The sequence below is a fragment of the Gigantopelta aegis genome, unplaced genomic scaffold (genome assembly GCF_016097555.1).
Source record: "Gigantopelta aegis isolate Gae_Host unplaced genomic scaffold, Gae_host_genome ctg4254_pilon_pilon, whole genome shotgun sequence".
NCBI classification, from domain to species: Eukaryota; Metazoa; Mollusca; class Gastropoda; order Neomphalida; family Peltospiridae; genus Gigantopelta; species Gigantopelta aegis.
In genome coordinates, this window is record NW_024533762.1 from 5,377 (window position 1) to 32,445 (window position 27,069).

Sequence of the window (27,069 nt, forward strand, 5' to 3'; positions counted from 1 at the left end):
TTTTCTCTTCTAGTTGTAGACTACATCTGATGCCATATGCTGAGACAATAGAAAACTGCTATTATTAAAGTGCTAGAGCAACTCCACCTACATTAATTATGGCATTGATTTTCCAATGTATTCAAGAATGGGTACAAGTTAGAGGAGGATGTCCCCACCACTTTATGGAAACAACAATCAGTTTATTATGTCTACAGGCTCACCATTGTATAGAGGTCAGTCACATGACAGTCTTGTGATCAACATATACATTATTATAAAATTAGATGATAAGTGGTTTAGATAAAAAATGGAAAAGTACATTTAGAACAAATCAAGGTAATCATTAGTTAATTAAGGAAGGATTTTAACTCCACCCACTCTTTTATAGATTCAAAACTTTTAGAAAAGTTTAATAAAAACTCTTCATGTCTGTTTACAGAAATGTGATAACCTCCCACTCACAATAATTAAGGTGACTCTATTGTAAAATTCCTTTATATTGATTTATTTTAGGCCATAAACAGTATATGTCTCACACTCCAATCATCATCACTGATATATAAAGTAGATGAGTTACATCAACTTGTAAGGACTTTAATTAGAAATAGTACTTGCCGTTTTGAGTTACAATTAGATGAGGTAAGAATGACATCACTGCAAAGACACTAACAATTAATGTAACATATAGGAGAGTGACGAGTCAACTGAAGAAATAGATGGTGTTGACATGGGAACCACTGTTTTAACCACACCCACTACCAATGTCTCAGAAGCTAAACCCCATTCACCCATTGATGTGATACATACTAAAAGTCACATGAGTCCTAGTGATAGTCACATGACATCAATCCACTAGAAAGTGATGATGAAGATATGATGTTAATGGAAGTATTCAATACTGATAAAGAAAAGAGCACAATTAATAAAACTGGACCTATCATCAATTTAAGTGCTATCATTTTATGTGCATTAATTGTCTTAATGAGGATTACTCCTTTAATTATTAGTCAATCTTCACAATAGTATAAATTCGCCACACAAACCAGAAACATGCTGTAAATCCAATTGTCCCTAAAAAAAGGGAGTGGTTTAAATATACAGAACATTTGTAATTATAGCCATCTCTAACTCCACCCCCAACTTACCTGCAATAATGAAAAACAGGAACACGATAATAAAAGTGTATGCAAAATACACTAGGTAGCTAAGAGAACCAACTATTGTAGTCTTGTAGAAAAAGTAATGAAGACTGAACAGGAACAAGTAGATAGATGTAGTCCCAGTTGAGAAAAAGAGCGCCACCACCATCGATAGTCCTCAGTACAAAGATGAAAATAACAAAGGAGTATACTGGTCTCTGCACACACAACCAAAAGGATGACAAAGGCCAATGTGACAAACCCAAACATATAATACATTTGTCCAGTCCTGAAATGAAGACATACTCTTTGAAATAGTTGGTAATGGCTGTTTCATGTAGACACTGTCATACCCTCAATACACATTTATCCATTAACCTATCATCAATCCATTTATCAATCCTTACCAAATACTGTTCATAATATAGAAGAGTTGTATGAAGACACAACCAAAGGGTAAAATCCCTCCCATTAACGAACTAGGTACAGGATGAGATAACCAGTTTTTGATCTGGTATTTCACGTGGTATCTGATTGGTTTTAACAGGAGGTTCAGCAGGCTAGCATAATATAATAAATAAAATAATTTAATCCTCAAGCATACCACACGACGGAATCCAAGAAAAGATCCAATAAAGGTAAGAGGGAGTGAGATACCAAACCACAGGCAAAGAAGAGCTACTAATGTTGTGAAGGGAATAGCACCACTAGATTGTGCTCCCCAAAGGAAGAGATTCACAATAAAGAATACACCAAAAATCACACCAGTGACAAGGAAAGCACTCATTAAAACATTACTTTTCCAACGAAGACCTCCCATAACTAAAATAAAGAGAGTCATTGACACATCTAATTCATTTCGTTTAAACTTACATTTGTAAATACGAGCAGATACGTAACCAGCAATAGCTCAAAGAAGACAAACAAAACCTAAAGAGCAAACAGATTAAAAAATGAGAGAGAGAGAGAGAGAAGGGGCTTACCAGCACAGCTGTCATAAATGCACCTCTGTTTGGTGGAGACAGAAAACCAAGGCAGGCAAAAACTGAGAGACAAAACCATCAAAATATATACTAATTTCTATAACTCACTTAAAGTAATTACAATCATACAAATGAATTGAGCACCCCAGATCCAACAAATACAGACAATAACATTGGATGAGTAGGAGGTCGAAATACATCGCCATGAACCAACTTCCAACCAAAATCTTCTTGCATGTCCTCCTTAAATAAGAGAACATAGAAAGATAAAAGGACAAATAATAAGTAAATGGAGAAATATACAAAATAAAATGACAAAATAGATCAAAGCTACTAACCAACATTGTCTGTTTTGTTGTATCTTGCAAGATCTCTATAGAGGGAACGTAGAAGAATCATTCCTACCATAGCAGAGAGAAAGATAGTAATAAGAATAGAGTTGATCAAAAGAGAACCACTGAACACTACTCTGTGATGCATTATCAAGAATATAGTCCCAACGTGAGGCCCCAACGATAGCATTATTTTGCTAAATAAAAAAAATAGACAGAAAATAGATAAATAGATTAACACCATAACAATATACCATAAATATAACAGAGTAGGAATATTCAATTTTAAATTGTCCTTTCTTGGGTATTCTGGCAGGAGCTCCATTGGATTTACAGGGTAGCTTATCACATGATGCCACGGCAACAGAGGTCTTCACATATGTCCGTCATTGTTGGTACCAGAGTGATACCATATTAGGAATTGGATGTGATTAAATATATAAGTAGCCCAGGTTTTTTAAGTTTATTCTACAAGAGAAAAAGACATCACTATTTTTCTCTAAGACTTCTTTACTTACTGATATGTAGCAGGACTCCTGTTTTGTGCCGTCCTTATTGACATAACATCCCACAGGGAATCGTGTGGTACAGAACTGTTTATCGGAGTTCATTATATGATAACACCACGTTACTGGCATATTATCAATGACCCATGAATGCATATAACCCTCCATAATACGCTCACGTAGAAACTTCACTTTAACTTTGTCAGCTTTCTTAGTCAAATCATACTGTCTCTCACATAATTTGTGATTTGTGATATTAAGACGATATGAAATGTTATAAGGTGAAGCTCTTAGACGATCTCCAAATACTACCTGCCCAAGGTTCTCTGGAGGGTCTTTGTCTTTCCATTCTTCAGGTATTTCACAAAAGTCAAAGCTGTAGTGAAAGAAGGGGTGGCTTTCTAATTAATGCCCATTGAGCAAGTTAACCTACTTTGTGTGTTCATATGGTACTATATTTTCCACTGAATATAGTCTGTTTACATGAAACGTAGACTTGACTCTGTTTAAAATTCAAAGAAAAAAATATTTGAGAATATATAGAAATTAAAATTATAAAAATCTCACTCACCTGGCATTTCGGTTTTGGAATTTGTTGCAGTACCTCTCGTGGACAGAAGTTAGTTGGAGCTAAGCCCGGTAGATAGAAAGCTCTTGAGAGAGTGAAGAGAGATACAAGAAGAAAGAGAAAGAGACTATTATATGTAGACATTTTATAACCGAGCAACCTGTAATTTTCGTAAAACTCTCCAGTATAACTCCGTAATCTACAAAGTAGGATGTCCCTCTTTTCTGGTAGAGAAACTAGTTTCTGTAAGCTATAATCTTTATTTAATATATATCTATATATAGGGTTTTACTCATATTGCTATAGATGGCTCACCTGTTACAAAAGGCCTAGTCTTCACAGCTAGTACAAGTACTCTAATATACAGTGTAGTATACACTGCTATCACAAACGAAACCACTGTATGACAATACTGATATATGTACAATTATATGAAGATAATGCACATTATGAAAGTATCACAGTAACTATGGTAATTTTTTAAACATTTTAGAGCATTTGGTTGTCATGTTTAAAATCTATTTCGTTTCCTTCTACGGGAATATGGGCAATGGGAGTGGTCATAATGTATTGGGACCGCCCACTTGAGAGAAGACTTGGTTCAATTAAATTTGTGGTAAATATTTAACAAATGTCATTGCATCTTATGGATATATATTTATAGCATATCCTCCTTTCCTCTTGTCTATTGGCTGGTTGCCTTTTTGTTTCCCTTAACCTTTCTCCTCTGTCCTACTCTGTACCTCCAGGGAATATCATGTAAGAAAATTAAGAAGAGGTGTGGTCATGTATACTCTGTACTTCTTTGATGTCAGAGTGTTATGAATAATAATGTTTATTAACTTAGCCATGTCATGCTTAAACCAACACAACACTGTTTTCAAATTGTGACTGTGATACAGCTGCCTTGGTAACCTAATAGTATCAGTTACATTGAATTAATGTTTATTCAGATATTTTGGGAAACTGGGCCTTTCAGTTGCTTTCGATATTACTATATACTTTATATGTACTTTAGATTTTGGATACTTGGTGTGTTATTGACGCATCTTATGTTGACTGTTCGAGGTTCATGTATTAGCCAACATTATGGAATTCGTTTGACTTCCCACATTGTACCTCTGATTGTAATAATTTTGTGAGTAATGGATTAATAGACTGACTAATCTCTCTCTCTCTCTCTCTCCCCTCTCTCTCTCTCTCTCCTCTCTCTCTCTCTCTCTCTCTCTCTCTCTCTCTCCTCTCTCTCCTCTCCCTCTCCCTCTCCTTCTGTTAGATCTTCTCTCTTTTCCTATTGCACTACCTTCTTTTCTCTGTGGTGTTATAGGATCTATTATTACTAATACATTCAAACCATTTCCTCTTCCATATTTTATTATTCATCAAGTAGTAAGTATAAACCACCAGACTAACCTCAGAGAAACCACCAAGACTGTTGTCAGGGGCGACATTAGATGTTCAAAGACAACAACATATGACCTGTTAGAAGCCCTTGTACTTAACATGCAACAAAGACAAGTTAGTTATGTGTCCATTTTTGTATCTATATGTCCATTTACCCAGTTCATTGCACATCCATTTTTATGTTTATATATCCATTTATAATAATATGTTTAACTGTCATTATTATATATCAACTTCCTCATTAATTCCTCATATATAATACGATTGTATGTTATAGATACATCCTATTGAGGTTCCTTATGTACCAGGAAGGTTCAAATTCGCCAGTTAACACACGATGGGTTTCCGAGGGATGAAGCAAGACACGCCCTCATTTCAGCCATGGTGATATGACTGGGCTATTCAAATTTTAACCACAAACAGACTGTAATTATTTGGAATTTTGTGAAACCATGAATGTATTATAAAGAGTGAATGCTCCATTAATAAACAAATCCTTTTCTAGGAATAATTTATGCGTTTATCCACGAAGGTAGTACAAACATCGAAATGAGAATCAGGAATGTTAAAGAGAGTGTCTTTTAGACATAGCTCAGTTCTTAAATTCTATAAAATTCCAACTTTGCAGGCATAATATTACTTTTGGTAAGGGGGTTAACCCCTATAATTGCGCTTGCTAAACGAATTCATTCATTCATACAGGAACACCATGGCTGCTGCAGTGGAACTCTGTTGTTGTTTTCTCTTACTGTTCTCTGAACTACCGGCATTGTCCTTGATAAGTCAGCTGTACTTCTCTCGATGATCCTCAAGCAAATTGTAACCAGTATAGTACTGTTGTTTGCGAGGTAAGCTGCATGAGTGCAAATATCAGAAAACGTACAAAAAAGGAATATGATGTATATATAGCGTATTAGATGCAGAAATAAGTGAAGAATTGTATCAATTTAACACAAAAAAACTCGTAGTTTTGTGCAAAATTCCTCAAACTTTGTGAGTGAGATATTTTATCCTGATGACAGAAAACTCAGTGATCTTTTTCTATTCCATTGAAGCGTTTCTGTCACTTCACTAAAGCCGTTTTAAGTACAATTCTAAACTATGTTACAGATAATATATGATTTAACGAAGATACAGAAATTAAAGTCATTATTACGAAATATAAAATAATTAAGTCAAAAATGTGATGATGACACAGTTAGTTATGTTAGGTATTTTATATAGACTATTGTAAACAATCTTTCCTTATATGTATGTTTGCTATGCCTTGTCTAAGGCTAAAGGGAGGTCTAAAGGGAGGTCTAAATTTTTTTTGTATAAGGGTCGTTTTAGAAGGAGGGTTCATAAAGCCCACATTCAAAGGATATTATGATACCACAGTCTGTTATGTAAGACTTCCTATTGAAGATATTTCCCACCTTGGGACTTTCTCTAAATAATTCTTTTTCATAAGAAAAATGTATTAAAATATTATAAATCTATATGAGAAGGTGTCTTCCTAACACTATCAACGTCCATGATACAATAATGTCAACATAATTTTTCTTGTAAACAATATGTTTTTCCCTTCTAGCCTGAAGTGACACAAACATTACATAACTGTAATTCATTTTTAAATTAACTGTATTTATTGTTACTAATGTTGTATAGTATATGATACTATGAATATAATACTTATGCTACTCTGGGATCAAACGAATAACTGTCCTAATGGAAAACTGTTTAAGTCAAATTCCATCTCCTTTAATGTATCAATTGATACATTCAAAGAAGGAACATTGGAAAAATGTGGTTCGTTTAAAAATGGGATCTTATTATTCAAAGTAATTTGAGAATAAAGATAACAATTTTGAACCCTGTTTACTGATATTAATATCTGTATTATATTGTTCTAGATAACTGTCAGGTTCATAATATATTGTTTTATTGAAGTCTTCACTAAATAGTGATTCAAGTAAAATAGCAAATGCAGTAAATTTCTTGAAGGATCCAGTCCTTTTCTCTTACTGTTTAACAATGTAGTTATTATTTTAAATATGTCATTTATTAAATATGTCTACTGGTAGAATTCTAATGAGATTAATATCAAAAGTACTTTACCTGAGTGGAGTCATTATTATATAAAGGTAATTATTACTTCAAATTAGTTCATGAAATATTATCTTATTTAAAAGGTCATAGCTTATCCAATTTATGAATGGCCAACACTATATATCAAAGTACCAACCATCTCTGTTCTAATTCTAATTTTCCTACATGTCAAAATTGTGGTTGTACTCGTAAGTTATTTCAATTATTAAATGTTTAAAGTACATTATTTTATTATTATTAATTTCCAGCTGTGACCAAGCCTCCTTCAGTGTATCAGTTAGTGCTGTTGGTACACTTAACAACACATATCAGCAAATATATCATGGCTGCCACTAAGTAGTACTACGAGTATTTTCTCTATATCAACTCTACAATCTCGTGGCAAGAAACTCTATCGATTGGCAAAGTATTAAAACCTATTTATTGATCATTGACTATATTTTTTGTAGGTATCTAAGGTTGTTATAAAAGATATACCAACGGATGAAGAAACTTACTTTTGGTTAGAAACAGTTCTCTTGTGGTTGTTCAAACTCATACACCAGTTTCCTCACTCAGTGATGGTCAAGAGACTATTGATTAAACCTATATAGGTTAAGGTATGTTATGAATAAAAGATGTATTGTATCTCCAAATGATGCTATTATTAGTGAGTGTATACAAACCACATGATTGTTAATAAATACACAAACTGAAAATAACTATCATGTTTTATTTCAGTTGTTTGGCTATTTGTATTGTCCCCAAAATTTATGTCTCTTTGCTTTATATATAGCTTTGAATTGTAGTTCAGGCAACCCTCCATCTCCAAATGACAATTAGTCAGTCCTTCCAGTGGTTAGCTCAATACTCACTCTTCTTCACCCTCCCTCTCCTCGATCGTACTCTCGACTAGTACAATAATCACTTCTCCAAACAAATTATCCTTCTAGTGGTTACGCCAGTACTCACTCTTCTTCTCACCTCCCTCTCCTCCTCATTTCTCACAACTGTATATATCACTCCTCCAACAAATTATGCCTTCTAGTGGTTACTCCAGGACTCACTCTTTCTTCTCCTCCCTCTCCTCTTATTTCTCACAACTAGTAAATACACTTCTCCAACAAATTACACTCTCAAAAAACCAACAATATCCTCCATCAACTTATGTACACAGCTGTTGTGGTTCTTCTAGTTATCATCATATTAATAACTATAATTGTTGTGATACTAATAGCAAGGAGAAGAAAGAAACCTGTATACCCAAACCTGGATGGCTCCAACTCAGCAATAAAAATCACCATATCTACAGCCACAAGTGATATGTCCTTCTCTTACTCGATCTCAACCAGTTAAATTCACAAGCAAAAGTGATCTCTATTAGTTGCTCATAATACAGCTCAATCTGACAAAGAACCAGACTTGGCTTATTAGATATTTAAGGGATTATGCATTCAAGATACTAAACTTATGATCGTGCTGAGCGTATCACAACCAGCTGAATGGTTGTGTAAGTCATTAGAGGTACGCCAAAAACCTGTTGTTTTTAGTCGTGATCAACAAACACTTTTATCAAGTGGAATGGCAAATCACAAAGCTGAGATTCCCCTTGTGTTTGAATTACAACAGCTAATACTCTCACTTCTTCAACAAAGTCAAGCTTACAAAATTTTGCATTGATTCTACCGACCTTGTCTGATAAACGTAGTATCCCCAATGGTTATTTAACATACTGCACAGCAAATTTGCATTGCAAGATACACAAGGGATTTCAGGTTTATCTTAAAATGTACGTGAATATACAGTAGACTGTAGTTATTAAAATAATCTCCATTCTGTCAACTTCAATGGTATTTGTAACTTAATATTTTAACTTATTTCTTTGATTTTTCATTTCTCTCTGTTATATTACTACCTCACCAAATCTGTTAATACTTTATATTATATTTCTTTAATACAAAATCCGAGAACAAATACAACAGGTTTAAGGTGGCGGTACGGGTGGCATTAATGATATTCCATAGTTAACTTTTCTATTTTAAATTTCATATCTTTCTTTGTGTTAATACATCCTTTGACTACTTACATTATATCAATGGTCTTCAACTTCAATTAACAAAAAAGGTATCAATCACGAGAGTTACTGGAGTAATAGGATATAGAACAAAGGTACATTTTCTAAAAACTTATGGGTTAAAGATTAGAATTGATATATAGAAATGATGATGAATTACTTATAATACAGATCCACTTAATCTAAAAAAATAAAACTATCATCCAACATGTCAGACGCATACTTCAGAAAAAATAACACACTTTGACAACTTTTCATTTCTTGAAATGTGGACTCTAGGCACTCTACTCGTTTTTCTGCATCATTAGAATGTTCAGAATGCTATACTCTTTCAGCAGTAAGTTTTCCTGAGCTATTAATGAGTTGCACCAACTGTTTTTTTCAGATAAGCTGTCTACAGTTATTAACATAGAAGTAATATAATAATCAACTTTGCTTACTTCCATGAGTAAGTAATTTAGTTTGGCTGTTAGTAACTTTTTAATATGTTTATTAGTTTCTATTCGTTCTTGTTTCCAGTCTAATGAAACTTCTTTAAGTAACTGCGCCAACAGTTCTAAAAAGGACATAATAAAAGTATATGTGTGTAGGGGGACCAGCCCCAAATGGGCAGTACCTATAGACTTGTAGCTGGTTTATCAGTGGGTAATATCGATAAGTGAATCAAATGTCAGATCACATGTAATGTAATATATAGAGAGAAACCTGACTAGTAGCCAATGGTAGTAGTCAAGGTGTTGTTGGTACTATGTTCTTCTAATGATACATCATCGTCTTCATCTAAGGATCAATGGATAATTATAATAATAGGCTATTGTATAGGTATACTTTTGGAAAAAAAGCTAATTCAAACTATGTCATGAGAAGGTGTGGCTATATACATGTGTTTCGGAGTGTCGTGACATTCTGTAGGTGAAGGAGAAGTGCAACAAGTCCTTGCCAAGTCATTTTTTCAGAATTAGATGAGGTTAGGGGGTGTTTGGGCTACTATTTGCTGTACAAGCGAACGAGTTTGTGTCTCTGATGGAGGTCTTAACAAACCCGTCCTCTTTACATTCTGCATTTTCAAGAGGAGTGTGTCGTCGCCTCTGGGTGAAGACGATTCGTCTTGTGACAACCAGTACTGGAATGGGAAAAACTTTTCCAGACAGTATTTCCAACGTTCTTTTGTTGTACTTTTATCAATGTCGGAGGAGACCAATGTACAAGCAACGACGCCACATACCGAGAGCGACAAGGTACAATATTTTGGAGGAAGGCTGGACATGCATGATGAATGTATGGCCAGGAGGGTAAAGACATGTACAACCATGACAAAGAAGGCAAGGTGCATTAGCTTTAGTATAGAGATTAAGAAAGAATGTTACAATATGCACAGCAAGACAACGATGAAAAAATATCGAAGGTATTTTTAAGCTTCATCTATTGAAAAATATAAAAATTAATTGTAAAATTAATCACAGGATTTTCAACATAATATCCTCTTACATGGTAGAGATATGGCATTAGCTTCGTTGCGATTGCCATTTAATGCTAATACTTGTTGTCCATGGCTTGAGCTTGTGATGGCGGTACAACGATCTTTAGGACCAAGGGGACACAACTGACTCGCCAGGGAACCAAGGGTAGGTCATCTTGATGACAGCAGCTGTGAAGATGAGGGGTTCGATGTTGGGGATCAGGCTGAGCCTCAATCTTAACAACTCTGTGTATGCGGAATGAGAACTTTTACACCATAGACTTGCCAGTATATTGTATAGATCAAGGAAGAGTGTGTTGATACAACCATAGATATTAGAGTAAATATCTATGATATAAACTCACCAGTTGTTGGAAGCATGTTGACCTCCTCTTTGATGGTCTGAAAACAAAGCGAGTCTGTCAAATTTTGACGAGATACTGCCATTACTTACCTTCTACATTGTTTGTTTCTATCTCTGTTACTTCCATTGGTGATTTTTGTGGCCTCTTACTGACGTCATCTTCCCACTGTACACACTACACGTCACAAATGCACATACTACACTCCTCCCTCAGACTCACAGCAATTCACCACGTGGATTAAGAGTTGCCATAGGAACCGTAAGTTTAGTAACAAGATGGCGACCCAGTTCGAGGCTATCGAGACTATCAGAGTGAAGCAAGAGAGTTAGTCCAATCGCTAATCATATTCTTGTTTTGCAGAAACTAGCAAGCGAGGAAACTGATCAAGTGATACAAGGGTCACCAGTAGCTGAATTCACACCAGAAGCAGGACAATCAGCCATGAACAACTAATAAAAGTTAGTAGACAGCCATTTTCAGTACTGAAGACTTCTCTCTCTATTTCTCTCAAGCTGGCAGTTAGATGAGAGCTGGCTCCATCATACCACTTATAATGGTGTACAAGAAGTGGGTCTCCATGGCTACAGTGTCATATTCAGTCAACCATCTCAACGTAAACCTGTGCCAAGAGCAACTGCATCAGTTTTCTTTTATATTGCAACGCAAGACATTGTAAGTACTAACATAGCACATGATGTCACATAATTATGATGTAATGTCATATGACATAGGACAAGACTGCACCAGTCAAGTTTTCTATGTTGTTGAAGGTCAACGAGTAGTTTTTAAGGTACAATGACCATATATGGTAAACAAACCACACCCATTTTCTTCATATTATAGACCAGGACACGAGGAATCAAGGAAATATGGCTTAGAAATGTCCATCCAGTAGCAATGTAGCAGTGGACCATCATTGTACTAACATTTGATGTTCAGACAAGTAACATCCATCCAATGGCATTCACCCAACCAGCCATTCATTTGTGTCCTAGATGGGCTGTCTTTTATGATAAAGATCTTTATATTTATAATAAAAACAACATCAATAGTCTACATTACAATAATAAGGACATCAACAAAACTGTCTAGGACAGACTGTGTTGCTATGGGTACTAGTCAATAAGACATATTATTTAGGAATAATGTAAGCCCAACAGAGTGGCTTGTTAAGTTGCTACATAAAATGATGTATTAATAAGGACGGAAAAGGTGGATATGTATTAAATAAGACTGCCTATCCAGGAAGGAAATATTTTGCTAGTTACTTCGAGGTAGACCCGTTGTTAAGTACATCTTAGCTACTTCATTATTGGTATAGATAGGAGCTCGTTATAATGTTGAATCAGCTCATCCAACGAGTCGAATTTCCGTTGTCCAATACCATATCGATTATCTGGAAGGTTCTTGATATTGAAATGTTTTATCCGATCAGGAGCTTTCATAGAAATAAGAGAAATCGCAGGCTATACAACAAAGGAGATACAAGTATTTACAATGGAAGCAATTTATCATAGTTACAATAAGTCCTTGAAACAAGTTTGAAATATAGTTTTAATCATTTGTGGTTTAAAGATTCTTAGTGTTACAGTTAATAGAAATAGTTCTATAATTATATAGGTGGGTTAGCCAACACAACAAAGGTCAAGGGTGTATGCATCAAGGTGTGGGACAAGTCATGAATAAACTAATGTGGTTTAATAATAATAGATCATATCTATAGTATTCATCTATTATCAAACCCATTGTTTTAACATGTAGCCATTTTCAATTTCTCTACATTATGTGAACATATTAAGACAATGAGTAGATAAATGAGATACATACATAGATGAATAAATATTCTAACTATACTTCTTACCTTTGTCTCACTATCTCTAACTAAAACACTGTCCGTTATCTCCAGCAGTATATCAATATTCTATCAGCATCCTTCCTAGACCATCCGTCCATGATACCAAGGCTCATGTGCGAAAGGAGGCGGTCGGTAACGAGGCCAACACCTGACACTACTGGGCTCCACCCCATGCTCCATGGAAAGTTGGACCATGACCTTTTAATACCAACATTCCCTCCACTCGCGCTACTACTAAATACTGGTGTAGCGTCATGAACTATCTCAATAATACGAGAGGATAAGACCAGTTGTTCTATCTGCTTTCAGTGCCTACCACCATCATCAGGATCATCAAGAGGTTGGTTATTATATCCATTAGAATCACCTTTTAAACCAAAACATTAAACTCATTCAGGATTACCAGAATTAAAGGAAGACAATGCACCAAAACACCACATATAAACTTCTTTTCTCTAAACTGGGTTGAACTGCGACTGGTTGTGATTGGATTGGAGCTTGCCGATGAAGAGAGTTCCCCAATCTCTTCGACATAATTAAAGGGAAAAACCATCCAAAACGTGTCCACATCTCCTCTCCACCACCATCAGCTTCCTTCTCCAGGACAACCAATTCAGGCACCTTTTTTCTAACGCTAGTTCATCATCTCTTGTACTTGCATAGCGAAACTTAGATATAGCTTTGATATTCAATGCTGGACCATTCGAGGGCATTACTAAATCAGTTTGTTGATACATACCAATTTGCTCCTCTGGCTGCATTTCCCACCTCCTCCTCCTCCACACCAACAGGTAGTTCTCTACATAATTACAAGGGACAAGTCCTTGCTTGCCTCTATCATTTGCTACCATCCACCAAGTACCATCAGAGTTTATAATACTAAGTTGTTGGTTTTTGTTAATGGACAATTCTTCGTCATCTGGGCAACATAAGCGTAGAGAGCAACACATTGCGTGGGACCTAATCTCGCCATTCCTTAGTCAATGATGGCACCTGTCAAAAATTCTTTAAAGTACGATAATAACACAAATTATAACACACTAAATGGAGGAAGGACAGGAAGAATCCGGTTACTTCGGGATATTATTAGTAAATTAAAAAAGGCGTGGTTTGTTGTGATGGTGAATAGAGAGGGGAGAATGGAGGAAACATATCCAGTTATCAACACTATTAGATCATTTATTACAAAAGTCATACGGTGATAACAAAATTAGCTGAATTGTAAGTAATGTTCATTACATAACATTATTCTAAGTGTCAATAAATCTTTAATCACGTGATTTAAATCACTTTAGATTACCCTCGCAAAACAGATTTGGACAGGTACGTCTCTAGATGCACAGCAATTTAAGTCATAGTGTTCTTTTAATCATAGAAAGCTTTGATATTGTTCAACACTCGAAGACGAGACAATTATTGATAAGATTTCTAGCTCTTGTCAAATGGGCACGCACCTCTGACCCAGTCCGCCAATGTGCAGTGAGAAGAAGCACCCTTGTACTAAGTGTTAATTTAATTTATTAATTAGGAAGTATCCCGTCAAATTGGGGTCACCAATCGTGGGTCTTTATAGACACTGCTGACCAATTAGCAAATTTGTCTCGAACAGCATTACAAGAAGCAGAGTATGTTATTAATTAACATAATTAATTAATTAACTTGTCAATGTTATATGTAGAGGATGCCTAACTCAGCTTAGCTCCTGCTATTGATGTCATGACAACAGGGTCTTACCCCCGTCTTCCAACCTTGTATCGAGAGATCGAAATGTATTCCTCTGGCTCCTCTCTCTGTATCCGAAAAAAGTTGGCATATGAGCTCTTGGAAGAAGTGATACATTCTCTTTGACTCGAAAAATCTCCCAGAATGTATGCAAGTCACATGCAATAAGTACGTTCAACCATTATGTCTTAAAATAACACCATTGTCCATTCATTGATGTCATTCACAGATAAGGGCGTGTCACATTTGATGTACCCCCCCCCCCCCCCCCCCCTACGAGTTTGAAGTAATACTTACAGTGGTGGTGATGACATGAACTTACCATGGAGATTATTGGATTAAGAATACTTGTTGCAATGCTTGCCTGGTATGTTGATGGTTTTGCCATGGTAACTTATGTCATTTGTTAACTCTATAGGATCCCCTGTTCTTATAACAGAACAGCAAAGGTATTATCTTCATCAATTGGTTCAGTCTCATCTTGTGCGAAGATGGTTCTCTATGTGATCTCTTTAACATATTACATCACTTTTGTCTCTCTTTACAACTGGACTGTCTTCATTCTCAGGTATATCATTCCCATACCACTTAGAATGGGTATGAGACTAAAAAATATGCCTCCAGATTGGACATGACATAAATAAATATTTGGAATTAATGTCACCTATTGAGCTGTTAAATTAGTATACTCTTGAGACAACGTATTACTAGCTATGTCCTTATATGGTATTCATGAAGGTATTATCTGTAATGTCTGCAGGTTGAGAGACTAAGTATGGCTGTATGTGGGATATATATGAAAGTAGAAGAGTATTTACTTGGACAACATGTAAGATTAGATACTGGCGTTCTACATGGGCCTACTTTTCTCTTCAATGAAAATAATTGTAAGAGACAGACAGACAGACAGACACACTTATAAATGTTCTTCTCTTTTAGCTCCATGGCCTCGGATAACTCTTTCAATTCGTCCTTATTCTAATGACAAACCTCTAGTAACCACACACCATCCACCATTACCACTTAATGCTGAGCTCTCCCTTCAACCAAACAATCTCTCTTTACAAGATCTACTAGTACAATGCATTAGAGTAAGATCACTTGCTTTTTTGAAAGAACTTCAGGAAAGCTTTGTAAACACATCCTGGGAAAATCATGGTATGTAGTTTATAAACCGACTACTCTATCTCTCATTTAATGAACATACTTACAACTACAGAAAGAGAGCTATGTAACTCACCTTCTCTCTTCTGTAAATCTAGTTCATGACCCTCCCTGTCTTGCTGTCACTCTATCCTCCCCTTTAGCAAACAGACGTTTGTTGCTTTCTATTGATATTCGTATGGGTCAGATAGTGGCTAGTTTAGAAGGTGTGGTCAAACCTCAAATGAACAGATTGTTAAAGCACTTCAACAAATTGAGAAAGATGCCATGGCAACCAAACATTTGTTGCCATTTTTATTGGGTCATTTGCTGTGAGTATGTAATTGGTATAATTGATGTTATGTATTTAAATTGTGTTTTTGTCAACAATGACCATTTTAAGAATTGTTAAGGTTGTTTTTAATAATAATTGTATTAGTTCTGGAACTTGATCATAAACTGTGTACATTGATATCTATAATTCTATGTGTATTTCCTGTTATAATAATCACTCTCATCTCATCTCTCCTCTCTCTCCTCTCTCTCTCTCTCTCTCTCTCTCTCTCTCTCTCTCTCTCTCTCTCTCTCTCTCTCTCTCTCTCTCTCTCTCCTCCCTCTCTCTCTCTCTCTCTCTCTCTCTCTCTCTCTCTCTCTCTCTCTCTCTCTCTCCCCCTCCCTCCCTCCTTAGCTGTGAGCTCTATCTAACACATGTAGCAACCCTTACCACTAACTGTGGTATTTCTCATACATACTCTCTTCCACTTCTTATGCGTTTACCAATAATTCTCGTACTCTTTTCTTAAAACTCAATGAAACACGTATATTTTGTTCTGGGGACACAGTGGATGGATGGAGCACTTTGTAATAACTATCATTTATTAAGAGTAGTACCTAGTGCCATAATTCCTACAACTCCCAATGAGAAATACCAAAGGCATTTTTAAAGACTGAAGTACTGATTGAAATTGATGCTAAAATGGCTTTTGATCAATTATCAGGAAGTATTACAGTATGTAAACTACATCCTCAAACCACCACCCATTTAATCATTATGTTCTCACACAGTGAATCAAAGTAGTGCTAAACTGAAACGAAAGGTAGTTATTGTTATTAACAATTAATCTGATATTTATTATCATATTGTCAGCTTCAAGATCACAGTTTATTATTGCCATCTGCCAAACGATTATGTTTATATCCGTCATTGTCACTTCCTCCCTTATCTGGTCTCCTAGCAACACAAGAGGCATTAGCTGAACTTCAGGCATCGGTACATATAAAATGTCTGTTCATCTGTTGACGAATATTTTTAGTTATCAGCTTTGGGAATATCAGCCAGTGCTAAGATGATAGATGTCTTAGGTACTTCTTCTCTAAAACTGTTTAGTATAGAGTCTAGAAGTGGTAGGACACAAGGAGACTCTCTTCTTTCCTCATTGTTGCTTTCATATGAGCTGTGGCCACACCCACATGATGTACAGTGTAAAGTAAGTTTGCTCTCAAAATTTGATTCTTCATTCATTATTTTTTTAGATAGTATTTAGAAATATTTTCAACCAAATGCTTCTCCTATCGTTATTAAAAGAAGATTACATCTTAAAAAGATTGGCGAACTAATCCGCCAAGATTGGTCTGATAAGTCAACTTTGTTGATGGAGACATTAGAATTACAGCACTACCTTAATGAAGGTTAGAAAGTGGGTGTGGCTTTTATTAATAGCATGCTATTATAATTAGGATATGGTCCTTTCAAGCAATGTTCTATAAAAAGCTACAATTATGATACTCTCACTGTACAATATGGAGAATATATTGTAAGTATATTTAGACCCACAGAACTTAATAACTACATCCCTTTAGATTAATCTTCATGCTCAAGGAGAAGGCGTGGTCATTAATTGTCCTCCCACCTCTCCTCACTACTATATGACCTCTACATTACAACATTATCTTCATGAAACAAAATCGCTCCCTCTTCTTGTCCAAGTAAGGTTATACCACCTGCAATCCATTACTCCATTGTTCTTATGCCTAGGGGCTCTGTTTGACTAGAGTAGCATTAAGTAAGCTTGCTAGTGGCTTCAAAAATACATTAGGATATCAGGTATAATGATCATATTTACTTTTATACTACTCTCACTATAATTAGATTGTTGGCATTACGCCGTCTTATCTCAGGCTAACACGTGGCAACGTGTATCCATGACAACCATTGTATATTATTATATTTAGAACTAATTTTATCCTTTGACCACACCCACTAGGTCACTCAATATAAGATTATTACCTGAAGGTGGTGTGTCATTTTGTGGTAAGATGTTTGTGTGATTTGTCATGGTAACTTAGCCACATCTTTTTTAGGTGTCACTTGTCAGAAGGACTCTATGCCTCCAAATAGTAACTCAGCCAACATTTCTAAGATAGCACAGGTAATTTGTATGGGTGTGGTTTGGGTTTGCTGACTCCACCCTTTTAGTCTTTCCTAGAAATACAATTAACAGGAAAGTTACCAGATGATTTAATTGACGAACCTCAGCTATCAATCCCATCCAGTGGTATCCGATCGAGTTTTAACCACTTCCCTTTTGCCTCTTCCATCCCCTCGTTTAGCCTCTCCTTTACCATCAATCCCATCCCTTCCTCCCCCAGGTAGTGAGTTACCATCAGATGGAAAGATTTCTCTTGAAGCACCAATATGGGAACGTTCTGTAACTATGGCTCAGTTGAATACTTTAATAGAAGCCAGTCACGAGGGTTAAACCCATTAGACAAAGATTTATAGGATCGCTTTCATTATTGTTACATTGGGTAAAGGAAGCGTCACAAATCGTTATCTTCAACAACAAGTACACGATATATTATATTTACCATTACGACAATATCTCCGTCTCTATAGATGATTTTTCTCTCTGTTGATCGTGGTGTGTTTTCATACAAGACAGACACACTCACTCTGTCTCTCTCCTTGGATCTGTCTACCATGATGTCAGTACACCTTAGTGCTAAACCTGTACAAGGTAAACTCCTGTAATTAATACTTATTATGTTTTGTTATTTATCTTAGAAAACATTTGGACGCAGAGCGAGTTACAATTGTTGACTGATTTCTTTCATCGACATGTTAGTCTCTATCACAATCACACATATGTATCATTCCTCTTTATTTAGTTGTTAAATCACCATTTTCTTTTCCTGCTATGAGTGCATTTATGCAACTATTCTGGATACCATTACGCACTCTCAAAGCCTGCGTCCATATAATGCAGTTACAGATGGTAAAATAGAGACCCACTAACTCTCTCCTATCTTTTGGATTATAGCACCATTCACCTGATACCGTATGGAGAGTGGAATACTGTTTAGTTGTTCCAAAAGGGTTGATCTCGGTGATATTGCTCGTGCAGGATCTCCTGGTATTATATATCGTGGCAAAAGTCCTACTCTTTGTAAGCACCACTACAAGAGTATTATCATACCTTATATATCTATATCTTGTAGTTAAATCTCATTCGACAATCTGATCAAGTTCAAGTAACTCTACCAATTCTCCATGATCCTAAAACTAATAGTAATTTTGTTGCTCGTCGCACGTCAAGTTCTCGTGTTGAGCTCCCACCTACTCTGCAATATGTTGATCAGGTCCTTCGTAAACCTCAGAACCCTGAGACAACAGCTTCCCATAATGAGTCTAGTTTAGCTCACTGCATCAACCATTTAATAAACACTGAATTTACCAGTATAATTTTTTTAATAATAAACAAAAAGTTCGTAGGAGGTGATCATTCATTGGGCGTGGCTAACTTTAGAAAGCCACATTCAATCTGATTTCAGGTGAGTTCACATTGTTAGGTACGCGTCAATGGCAGAAGTAAGACGGACACTGTAGATCTACCACATGAGGACGAAGATGCATTCGAAGGAAGATTAGAGACCATGATTTTATATGAAAATTGGTGAGCTCGATATGCTATATATAGAGAAATGAGATGACTCCAATAATATAATGTTTATGACTGTTGGTAATGTAGGTGAAGTAAAAGGAATATCTAATGGTCCTGGTTGGAAAATACGTGATATTTATGTGAATGTGATGTTAGATCAAGAGGAATTATATCGTACAGCAACTATTGAAAAAACTATAAAGTAATTGATAGATGGATGGACAGATGGTCAATTGATGTAATGGATATCTCTTTTTAGCCCTTTGATTAGTGAAACATTCAGTTTCTTAGTACCACATCAATTCTCAAGATTGTCATTATACATTTGTGATGGAGATAATGTGTCACGTGATCCACGTATTGGTCATGTGACCTTCACACGTGACGAATTATCTCTTATGCATGAATTCCCCACAGAACAATGGCATCCTTTATATCCTGTCATTCCCAACTCAGAAGTCCAGGTATGAGAACATGGGATATTGGAATCAGGATATCTTATGCATTGTTTATTAGGTAAGCTGTTAGTAAACAGTTAACATTACTGAGCAGTTAGATGGCAATAACACTGTACCAATATTGCATGTCAAGTGAGTGCATTATTGTCATTTTGATCATATATTAGCTCCACCTACTACTAATTAGACATTAGAAGCAGCTGGTCTAGCTTGTTGGAGTAATTCTGGCTCTTTTTCTGATCCTTACTGCACTGTTACTTTAATGAATACTGAGGGAACACAAACGTGTGTTTGGTGTAATGTTTTATCATTGTTTGAATATCTCTCTTTCTCTCTCACACGCACACATGTACATTCAGATCTGATATTAAAAAAGGTGTTATCCGTAGAAGAACTATTAATCCTGTATTGGTGATGTATTCAGATTTAAAGTAATTTAAAACAATATTAACATATTTTATTATTAATATATTCTACAGTTAGCAAGATATGATGAAATTTTAAAGACATGATAGTCAAGTAAAATTAATCAAGACTGTATCCAACATTTATATTATTTTATTTACTAGAATATCTTTGTGGCATCAACAACTAATAGGAGAAGATATTTTTCTTGGACAAGTACACCTGTCTTTGGCATCTCTTGATCCTTTCCTGTCTCATTCATATGAAGCATGGTACACTCTCTGTCCTCATACTGAGGCTATGCCTAGTAAAATTGCAGTGTTTCGAATGTTAGTATCATATCATGAGGATTATATCCTGCCTCTATCAACTTATCAGCCATTGTTATCTCTCTTTTACAAATAGTTTGACTGAACCAGTATGTTCTGCACACTTACCACAGTAACCTAGAATAACTACTATTAGTATCATGTAGAATATCAGTACTTACCACAGTGACCTAGGATAGCTACCATTATAAACTTTAGACTAGTGAACATCAGTACTTACACAGTGACCTAGGATAGCTACCATTAGTAAGCTCTAGACTAGTGAACATCAGTACTTACCACAGTGACCTAGGATATCTACCATTAGTAAGTTACTCGACACCAAACAAAGCATCATATCACTATTATAGATACACAGATAACATGTTGACTTTACTAGATATCATATTGTCAACAGATTGGTCACATACTGTACCAAACATTTCCTTATAGGATTTTGGGGAAGGAGCTTTAAGTATATTACAGAAATTTGTAAGGACAGAGCTGCCATGGGAAGAGTATTGTAAAATTGTTCTTAAAAATGAATAAAGTAAGTTGTTTTCTATACCTAATCTCCTGTTAATCTCTATGAGGGATAGTTTATAACATTACATACTGTTAGTTTTATTAGTAAAGTCACTTTCCGTATATTAATAGTTTTTTTTTTGTTTTGACTTAATGTAAATTCAACTAACACAATATAAATATTACTTTATTATATTATTTAAAAGATAATTTATTTCAAATTATATTTACTGTAATTATATCTTGAACAGTTTATGTTACATTATTATCATAACACAATCTATGAAGGGGAATAGGATGAATGTATAAACAGTATTTGTTTTCTAGTTTGAAGAGTTAGCTCATAAGCTGTTTTACAGTAGTAGAAGTTAATTCAACAAGGTATTAATACTGTAATGATATATCAGTTAATATATAATATTATATTTCTAGTGATCCTAACACTTTATTTCGAGGCAATTCTGTAGCTAGTAAGTTATTGATGAGTTTATGAAAGTGGTAGGTCAATCATATCTTCACCGCACTCTGCAGCCCTGTGTAGATGAGGTGTGTACCTGCTTGCATTTACATGTGTGTGTGTGAGGACAGTTCTCTTTATTAGATATTTGAAGTGAAAAGATCATGTGAAATTGATGAGGCTAAACTATCAGATGGAGAAAACCTTGAACTTAATATGGTATTTACATTAATATTACCTAATGTCGGTAATTTGTCTGTTTTGAGTAGACAAAAAAAATCTCGTTTTTCTTTGTTGAGAAGATCATGAGTGCTATAAACTTCATCAGCTCGATCATGTCCTCAGCAAATGAAGAAAGTTTTCTCTCTTCTTCGTGAGGTAGCTATTAAAGAAATTTCCTGGTGAGTTTTAACGGTTTTAATTATTCATTTTTATTCTTATTTAGCTCAGAAAGAAGAAGTTGGATATACTGCCATAAGTGGGTTTATTTTTCTGAGATTCTTTGCACCAGCCATTTTAAATCCTAAACTTTTCAGTCTTCGTCCAGAAAATCCAGTAATGTTTTCATTCATAAAATGGATATGTTCATATTAAATTTTATATTTATAGAATGCAACTGGGTCTCGTTCTCTTTTGTTAATATCAAAACTATTCAAATTTTGGCAATATTGAGCTAGGGTCAGTCATTGATAACTCCCATGGCAACTATCTATCAACCACACCCACTATAATTTATAGGAGAGAAAATCATCTCTTCATAAGGAGGACTACATTGTACCAGTTTTTAGCTGAATTAATGGATCCACAACATATAAAAGCAGTTAAAAATGTAAAATATAATGTAGTACATGATTTTACTTGATAGTACTATTCGTGCTGTTTATAGTGCACTGTTCTATTTATAGTACATTGTATATTATTGTACTATAAATATAATAAACACGTTATAATAATAATTATTTAGTATTTGGATGCTAGTGTCGCAACTGAAGATAGTGGATGATGGTCCAACACATCAAGCAATATGGTCCATACAGAGAAGGGTAACTATTATATGATATCATATAAGTATATTATAATCTATATAGATATTTAGTGAAGAGATCTCTAGCAAGAAAAAGATTTCTGTGAAAAAATTTAAGAAGAGGTATAGAATAATTGTTTCTTACAAAAAGATTGAATTCTTTGTTTCCAGATATTTTGTTCTTTCTGACACTGGTCTTCCTATAGTAAATATAGAGGGATGCTATTATTCATACTATACCATTAGAGGATTGCAAGCTGTTGAAAGAGTTGAAGAAACAGCATTTAACATGAAATTTGTAAGTCATGTGACAGGTCATGTGACACACATAATGTTGTTTCCCTTCCCAAAGATGTTACAAGTAATTCAGCCGGAGAGAGTCCTATATCTCTTCAAACCAAAAACAGTGTTGATCAATTAGAATGGTATATTGCATGGGATTCACCCCATAACCACACCTCCTAATTATTGACTAGGTTATCTGCATTAGCAAAGGCATGCTACAATCGTCCAAGTGCAGTTGAATCATCCTCACTAATCCACAGTGGGAGCTTACTTATCTAACAATGGTCTTGGTAAGAGAAGGCATATCTATTATTTTAAGTTAACTTGTATCTTTAGCTGTGGATCGCAAACAGTAGACAGTCCTGGTTGTAAACCTGTCAGCCCTGTAAGTGAATAATACATTACTTCCCATAGCTGTTATTTTTGTTTAATGTATAGTAGAATATTAGATATATTTATATGGTATTTCCTATTCTAGAGCTGTCAGTTATTGAGTGGAAAAGAACATACTGATTTTAGAAAGAGAATTAAACAAATATATCGTCTTATCTCTTAGAATCACAAGACCGCCTTCTTGCACTAAAAGGTATGTTCCTCTAATAAACACTTTAATTGATTTATATGTTTTTATTAGAGGAAGCTATAAAAGTACACGGTCAAGTACTGACAATCCAGAGTCACTGGTCTACCTCCCCGGCTAAGAACTATGTGTGTAACTTATTGTATTTATTAAAAATTGGAACTCTCCAGTAAATCGTTACTTTTGAAACGTCCACAAAATCTTGGTAGCAAGTAAGCATTAAAACATCACAATGTAGTGTTAATGAACTGTATCAACTATAATTTTATTACGTATTGTTACTTCATCCATTTTAGAGATTTTCCTTTTTATTGTGATTCGAGTGAAGCTTATGTTATCAGATGATCAATTTAGTTTTCTCCACTCTCAAACCACACCCACTCATTAAACCTCTCCACTCAGAGATATACATTAAATTTACATTTATTTTTATGTGTGTGATATTCGAGAAATGTTTTTATAATGTTTTTAAAATCATACATGATTAGTAAAATGATTTACATAATAATTAATCTATGATAAATAAATAGTAAAATATAATAATGGTCCTGTGTACAGACGTGGGTAATACCCCACAACCCTGGCAGGGTCACTATAATTAAAGTGGGTGCGTCTTACAGATGCAATAACCACTTTACATCATTCTAATTATGTATTTACTGAGTGTGGAGAGCATATAATATATATAGATATAAATATAAAATATAGGCCACACCCGCCATAAATAATTGTACTATAACTAAGAGCAGTGTTAAAGGAGCACTGGATAAAATATATTAGTTTTAGAAAAGTAGGTTGTAATCTTTGACCACACCTATTAATTAATAGGGGTCTATGACGACGGCGTGTACGGACATATTCATCATAAGTGATAGTACATTTCTCAGTCTGGTACCGAGTTAATACAATAGACTTACGAAGGTCTTCCGATATTGGACTTCTATAACCTCCTTACGAAGTAGAGAGTCAATAGCCTGAAGTTTAGTCCAGCCTTGTTCCCTAGCTACCCTCTGGAAGATATGTAGCAGTACGCATTATTTTCCCATATGGAATTCTATCTGGTATACCATGTAAACCAACCTAAAAGATGAAAAAGGATCACTGGATATCATATACAAACCATTAACCGCACCTCCCCAATCAATAACTTTGTCCCTTTTCAAAGTTAGTTAGTAAAGATACTCCACACTCCAATTTCGGTAATTCTTCAATATAATTATGGTGGAAACGACTATCTTTAAGTGCGCTAGTGAGAGCATATTCTGATAATCCACGATGAAGTTTACGAGCAGTAAAAGGTTCCCATACAAACCCCTTAGACGCCTTTCTCTACCAAACTTCCATGTTACAAATAAAGGACTAAATGAATGGAGGAAATAGGAAGTATATAAATAATGAACAGATGAAAGTAGGAAGTTGGATGAAAGTATAATAATGACAGATAATGAAAAGTAGGAAGTAGATAATGACAAGTAGGGAAGTAAATGATACAATGATGGAGAATAGATACTAGACAGACAGACAGGACAGATAAGAGTAGATAGGAGATAAGATGGATAGATAAGACGTAGTGTCAGATAGGAAATCTGATAGGAACACAAAGTGATCTTACATATTTCATCATTAATAAAATGTGGACTACGAGGAGATGGACTACGAGTTAAATGAGCTACTAATACATCAAAACAATAGTTAACACATCTCGGGACAGACGATATTGTTGTCATGGTGATAAACCGTTTTCCAATGGTAGTGGACCACCGTTACTTTTAACAGTACTGACTTCAGCTACTTTCTCTTCCATTTTCTCCCTCTTCTCGCGAAACTACGAAATGAGAACATGAAAGACTCTCAGACAAAGACGACTTACTTTCTACCAAAACACAACGTCTGCTTCAGCATTTTAGAAGGTGGAGAAAGTGGGTGGGGCTAGTATAAACATGCAATATCATAGATATCAATTATATCATAGCTATTATAGACTTAGTACCTTACGTATCTATAATATCTATGAATGCTCTCTTCCTCGATCATAATGAGTTTGAAGCCCATTGATGTGTGCAGCCCTGGCTTACGATAATGGCTAATGAGACTGACCTTATCTCTCGCCCATTTTGAAGAGATTTCTTATGGTGGACTTCTTAAAGATGTCCCTGGCCATGGTGGTGTGGATTGTGCCAGCTATCTGAATAAAAATAATGTACCTGGACACTAGCTTTGGTAGAAATAGATAAATTTATACATGTGCAAAAAATTTCATATTTTCCCCTCCCTTCTAGCTGCCCTTATAGCAATCATTGCATGCATTTTTGCTTATAAATCTTATTCTCTTCTAAACAGTACCCAAAGTACTAGCACAGAACCAACTACAAAAAAAACTCTACTAGTAATTTTTATGTGTTGTGCTTGGTGCAGAAGTGGGATACAAAATGTCAGCTAAAAAAGCATTGTATCTCCTCAATCCTTGTCACATACTTACCTTAATTGAGGTAAAGTCTTTCGTTGATTTATTAAAAAACATCTTACATTAATTATGATGTCATTGTTATAATTATTAGGTCTATCTCTTATCAGTAAAGCAGTCTCGTACTTCCACTGTTGTTTTGAGGTAAGGTAAACACTAGATATGGTTATATATAGCTTCTTTTTTTAAGATACTGATTCATGAACTATTTTGTGGCTCTTATTGCCATGGTATTACCAGAAACAGCTGCTAGAAAAGTAGAAGCTATTAGATGTTCTTTATCATAACCCTTGATTTCATTTTATATAGCTTTCCTGGTGAACTGTTAATATATTGGATTGAACATGGTTTAGTGTATTTTGTGGGTACCACCCTATCTTGTCTATCAGTGGGGTATGACTAGTCCACATGTACATATACTTTGTTGTTTCTTGTCAGGTATTAAATCTTTGGAATCACTTTATGAGTTTTCGTGGACATTTTTTTTTCTCTTGCATTATTTCAGTTTACCATTTCTACGTATTGCAACCATTAGCTTTAGTAAGAAATAAATAAAAGAATCTATAACTCACCTTCTCTCTCCCTCCTTTCTTCTCTCTCTTTCCTCTTTCCTGGCCCTCCCTAGTTAACGTATGTTAATATTAACTACATAATCTGTCCTGCTACTAAAGATCCATTCAATGGACCTTACTATCGTCTAGCAGCTGTATTTCATCAAACAATATGCGTGCTTACCCTCGGCAAACTATACACAGTGATTTTAAAGGCATTGATACCCAAAAGAAAGGTTGCCTAAATAACCTCTGTAACTGCCTAGTTGGTGGTCCAATTACAAGCTCTTAAAATTTTAAATTAAACTAATTATAATGAACATTGTTTTGCACGAAATACGAAATGTTTAACATTTGTCTATGTTGAGTACTGTATTAATAATTTTATATATAGGTATATACGATTATTAGTTTGCGCTAGCCACACCTTTTCCTTAAGATGGCTTTGAATAGTAGTGAGATTCTTTAC

At 35.1% G+C, this 27,069-nt stretch overlaps 1 protein-coding gene and 3 pseudogenes across 1 annotated transcript; 1 reads left to right on the top strand and 3 right to left on the bottom strand.

Annotated features, from left to right (window-relative positions):
* Window positions 1-985: 985 nt before the first annotated feature.
* LOC121392651 lies at window positions 986-10,964 on the bottom strand (annotated as a pseudogene).
* A 1,178-nt stretch (window positions 10,965-12,142) lies between these two features.
* LOC121392652 lies at window positions 12,143-13,450 on the bottom strand (annotated as a pseudogene).
* A 6,514-nt stretch (window positions 13,451-19,964) lies between these two features.
* On the top strand, window positions 19,965-23,185 carry LOC121392653 (ras GTPase-activating protein 3-like). The gene is given in 10 exon segments (XM_041523775.1): window positions 19,965-20,007; window positions 21,599-21,620; window positions 21,672-21,712; window positions 21,715-21,785; window positions 21,841-21,943; window positions 22,142-22,251; window positions 22,785-22,843; window positions 22,967-23,018; window positions 23,073-23,108; window positions 23,111-23,185. Coding segments are annotated over 10 exon segments (612 nt in total).
* A 197-nt stretch (window positions 23,186-23,382) lies between these two features.
* On the bottom strand, window positions 23,383-25,487 carry LOC121392654 (annotated as a pseudogene).
* Window positions 25,488-27,069: the final 1,582 nt, after the last annotated feature.